The sequence below is a fragment of the Physcomitrium patens genome, chromosome 21, assembly GCF_059467195.1.
Source record: "Physcomitrium patens ecotype Gransden chromosome 21, ASM5946719v1, whole genome shotgun sequence".
Classification (NCBI taxonomy): Eukaryota; Viridiplantae; Streptophyta; class Bryopsida; order Funariales; family Funariaceae; genus Physcomitrium; species Physcomitrium patens.
Genome location: NC_143430.1, coordinates 8,854,800 through 8,859,266, shown reverse-complemented (window position 1 = coordinate 8,859,266; position 4,467 = coordinate 8,854,800). Strand labels below are relative to the sequence as shown.

Sequence of the window (4,467 nt, the reverse complement as noted above, 5' to 3'; positions counted from 1 at the left end):
TATAAATATAAAAATATTTCAAATTTATCAAAAGAAAATCATACTGTGTTTTTTAATCAATATGTAAAAATATGTCTAAAAAATAAAATTTGAAAATAATATAATTAACATGTTATATTTTATTTTATTCATATATTATCAGATTTTGTGAACTGTGTGTTTTTACAAACAACACACATACATACAGACATACATACATAGTATTCCAATATATTCCTTATTCTAAATATTATTTTCTTTAATGTGCATTACACAAAGTAAGACTTGAGATGGGTTCAAATTCTAATTATACATTATTCACATCAAAAGTGCTTCTTCATAGAGTCCTGCTCTCATCTCTCAACAGAAGAAATTTGCATCCAACACTCATACAACTCTTTCGGAAAGGAATTCAGTACAAGCCTTTACAATTCTCAGCTGTTCTCGTGAGATTTTTCCATGTTAAAACATTCTTAAAAGATTGCGAAAAAATTGACCAGAATCCTCACCAAACCAAGTGGATTGCACCTTTCCATGCTACACAACACAAGATTGATCTAACAAAGATATGTTAGAATCTCATCACAAGTAAAGGGATATGCCCTTCCCTCCCCTGCCCGTTCCTACCCTGCCCGTTTCTTCTCTGCCCGTTCCTGCCCTGCTTCAGCTTACAAGAAAGGGGATGTGAGGCCCAAGGCAAGAGCGGCACGACGCGCGCCTTGCACGGCGGCTTTGCCCGCGGCAATGTGGGCCTCATCCTCGTCCACTGCGAGAATCTCCACCTGAGCTTGCAGCCCCACGCTGGCCGCAGCAGCGTTCGCCGCGATCAACCCCGTGACGAAGGCCTTCTCCTGCGACAGGCCCCTAGCGCCATGCGCTCCAGGTCCCTGTCGCAACCAGTCACCGGACATGAACACATTCTGGAAGCTGGTCGTGGTCGAGGGCATGTGCTGATGGGAGCCTGGTCCGAACAGCGTCACCGCGTTTTTAAATCGCAGTACACTGCTGTCTACCACTTGTGCGCCTGCAAAGCGTGGCTCGCATCGAGTCAGATAATCCTTCATCACCTTCTGAATCACTGCGTCGTCTGAAAGTGGAAGCAGCTGGTTAGCGTGGTAGAAGTCTAGCTCCAGAACACTCCCCGGCTCATCGGCAAATTCACCCTGCACAACAGAGATTCAATTTTTTTTTTTTTTGAGTCAACTTAGAATCCTCCGCTGGTCTCAAGAGCGAAAAGAACGTGCTCTCGGATTGCTGACCCATGTCGAGAGATTTCACTTCGTGGAGATGGTGAGTTTGATCAGTACTTGCAAAGCGTTCAAGTTGAAGAGTGTTGCCCCCGTGGTGGGCTCAAACCCCGCCAGCACGTTGGATGGGTTCTTCAATGGAACACGCCGATCGAGCCATAACCGAGTTGCAAGGACGTCAACAGTGCCCAGATTTGATATCCCTGCAAACTCTTCACGCCCTGCCAAGGCCGGAGACGATGCCACGATTCTCTGCTTCATAAATCGGTTGAAATGAGAACTTTGGCAGTTGCTTAAGAAAAACAATGAAGAGTATGAGTAAATGCTGTTCTTACACAAAATGTCTTGAGATAAAATATGCTAACAGACGGCCCAAGAGAAGACAATAGTGTGGTTTTAATAGGGTTACCTGCATTGCTTGAACCCCAACTGCAAAGACCACTACATCAGCTTCATATACTGTCCGTTCCCCACTGCCGTCCACTGTACATTGTAAAACAAGTGAATAATTTTAACCTCTACATGACTCGAAGAAACTCATGAAATTGGACACTCCACATGCCGAGGATGCACCCATAGAAATTCTCCAAATATCTGAGCCAGCACTTCCTAGACCATGGTGGAATTGAATGCAGAGTACAATGTTCTAAGCAAGCCAGCGGAAAGCTGTTGTGATGATCGTGTACGCGAAGGCTTACTGGCAATAATTCCTGTGATCTTGTTGCTTTCTTCTTCATAGATAACATCTACTACACGGTTGTTTCCCAGCATGCGGCATCCTTGAGAGTTCAGAGTATCAAGCCAGGGCTTGAAAATAGCCTCTGCCACTGAGCCCTTGCACCAACAGACGTCGAAGTCTGCCTGATGAGCCAGAACGTAGTAGTACAATGCTCCGAGAGCTGCTGCCGCTGATTAACTCATTTGCATACGAGAACCACAAAAGAGTGAGCGAGGAACTGACAATGTCCTAGTTTAACATCTTGAAATGCAGACAAAATCACTTTTAAAAGTTGTACCTGAGAGCTGCTCCCCAGGAGCGAAGAGGGTGACTAGGAGTATAGGTTGCAAAAAGTCCCGGTAAAGTTTTGCCGATACTCCTGCCTTGCGAAACAGCTCCCGTGCTGTCATTGCATCGTACTTGGCGTACGTTTCCTCGTCCTAAAATCCATTCCTACCTTGTGAGAGAACGGTTTGAAACCATTGATCAGAATAACAGGATCAGATATCTCCGAAAATACTCAATGTAGTGTGAGACTGCACAGCAGATCTAGAAGAGATGGGCATAAATTGAAGGTGCCTGAGAAGCCTCAGATGCTTGCAATTACGAAGCATCCGTGGAGTGAGGGAGAAAGCAGAGACGTGTAATCATACTGCGTCGAATTCAAGAAGGGCTTGAATGAGTGGAAGTGCAGTGAGGCGGTCCACCACCGACAAATTTCTGCCTCCCAGGAAAAGGTGAGGATATTTAATCAGGACCCGAGAGGTTAATCGCACAGAATAATGCAGCCATTGATCATCTAAACGAGCAAAATTCCAACTAAAGCCTAACAGAGGACAAATACTCAGATACGAAGAATCTCGGCTGAAAATTCTTGAAAAATGTGGGACGAAGGTGATCATGAACCTGAAATACGGAGAAGTGTACAAAAAAGAACCAAGCGGAGTCGGAAGGCGAGGGAGTTCATTGAAAACGGGAGCCTCTACTTGAATGCCCTCTGGTGAGTAAAAGGAGCTCATCGTCCAATCTGTGAACGGCCATACCTGTCCGCAATCACAATTCCCCTCTATCTTTCAAAAACAGGGTTCCGAAACCGCGTCATCGAGTAGACGAGCCTTCGACAGTAAATCAGGTGGTCCATAAGCAAGAGATTAAAGAGATTGAGGTGCGTACCACGTTGACCTCTTTCAGAAGACTGTAAATATTGTGGTATTGCCACCTGCATCATCAAGAGTACTCCATCACGCCAACAAGAAAACCATACCCAACGTCATAGTCGAAATACTAGTCGGCAACACAGAGTGTGTATGGTGCGAAGCAAGATTGTACTCACCAAAATCCCTTGATACCAGCTTCGACTGGTCGACCTTGAGCAGTGCGGAAGCCTGTACTTAGCCCCCCGGGCGAAGGAGAGGCGTCTAAGACAGTGACACTAAATCCTAGCTTGGTTAAAGCGTGTGCTGCGCCGAAGCCCGCCCATCCTCCGCCTACCACAACCGCCGTCCTGGCCTGCTTGTCCACTTCCACTTCGGACACTCTGATGCTCCCATACATGTACGTTCCCGAATTCTTAGTACTAAAGTCACAAGGAATTCACCGCCATGTCCAGATGCAGGGGTGGAGCTGCATTCTCCGCACCCAATTTCAAAAACCCATCAGCGTACCTCTTTGCGTATGCTCGGAGCTCAAAACTCTGTCGTGGCTGGGAATGCCCCACACCCAGGATCCCTGAACTTTGAGAGCGCCGCTTGAGAGCTACATTGAACGGGTGAAACCACCGCGACGACAAGCTGCAAGCACACTGTTGCCGGAGGCTCGTCCATTCTCCGGCATTGCAAAAGCGTTGCTGGAGCAACTCCGCCATGTCGATCTGCTTCCAGTCGACACCCAATTGCAAATTGACGATTGAGCGGTCACTACAAACTCAAAATTTCATTGTTATCGCTCTCCCGAATCGACCTGCTCCTGAATGCAATCGTGTCACCAACATTCCAGCGATCTAGGCCAGGAACCCTCGCGCTGCCGAATTGGCAAAGCATGTTAGCCTCAAAGTCATCATCCAATGGATGAGTGCCGAGTGTGCCCGGTGTGGAGTGTCCATGGGCAATCGGAGACAACTGTGGCGCAGGATAGAAAGGATCGGCCCTGCAATGCATCAGGATAAACCTTATCGATCACTCCCCCCGAAATTTTCCCCACTACGATTGTGTATGCATCCACTTCCGGTCACAATTCCTTTATTTGTATTCTGATAACTTCAACAGCAGACTTCCATGACGATCGATTCCAATGTCTGCAGTAAAATGATACTTTGACGCTTGAATTTGCAGTGGGAAAAAAACACGAATTCATGAGTATATCCATGCGGTCGGTTTGTCAATGGTTGTCGTTGAGAAATTAATTCGTTCTAGACTTGTGAAATGAGCATACCAAGCATTTTTTTTTTATTACAGCCCATTTTGGAAGAATAGGAATTGGAGGAATTTACTCAACACTAGAAGTGTCGAATGTGAAGGCATGTTC

The 4,467-nt window shown here is 46.2% G+C and overlaps 1 protein-coding gene across 1 annotated transcript; it reads right to left on the bottom strand.

The window, feature by feature from the left end:
- Window positions 1-403: 403 nt before the first annotated feature.
- On the bottom strand, window positions 404-3,967 carry LOC112274541 (uncharacterized). The gene is made up of 10 exons (XM_024504188.2): window positions 3,609-3,967; window positions 3,278-3,481; window positions 3,118-3,163; window positions 2,851-2,987; window positions 2,598-2,664; window positions 2,243-2,384; window positions 1,925-2,134; window positions 1,636-1,709; window positions 1,287-1,478; window positions 404-1,142 (listed from the first exon to the last, which is right to left on the bottom strand). The coding sequence occupies exons 1-10, from the start codon at window positions 3,806-3,808 to the stop codon at window positions 648-650; spliced, it is 1,767 nt and encodes a 588-aa protein (XP_024359956.1). The 5' UTR covers window positions 3,809-3,967; the 3' UTR covers window positions 404-647.
- Between the last annotated feature and the right edge of the window lie 500 nt (window positions 3,968-4,467).

Coding starts and splice junctions, on each gene's coding strand:
- LOC112274541 (XM_024504188.2), bottom strand. CDS start 3,808: ATGGCGGAGTTGCTCCAGCAACGCTTTTGCAATGCCGGAGAATGGACG. Junction 3,164..3,277: donor GCTGGTATCAAGGGATTTTG/GTGAGTACAATC, acceptor TTGATGATGCAG/GTGGCAATACCACAATATTT. Junction 2,135..2,242: donor TCCTGGGGAGCAGCTCTCAG/GTACAACTTTTA, acceptor TGAGTTAATCAG/CGGCAGCAGCTCTCGGAGCA.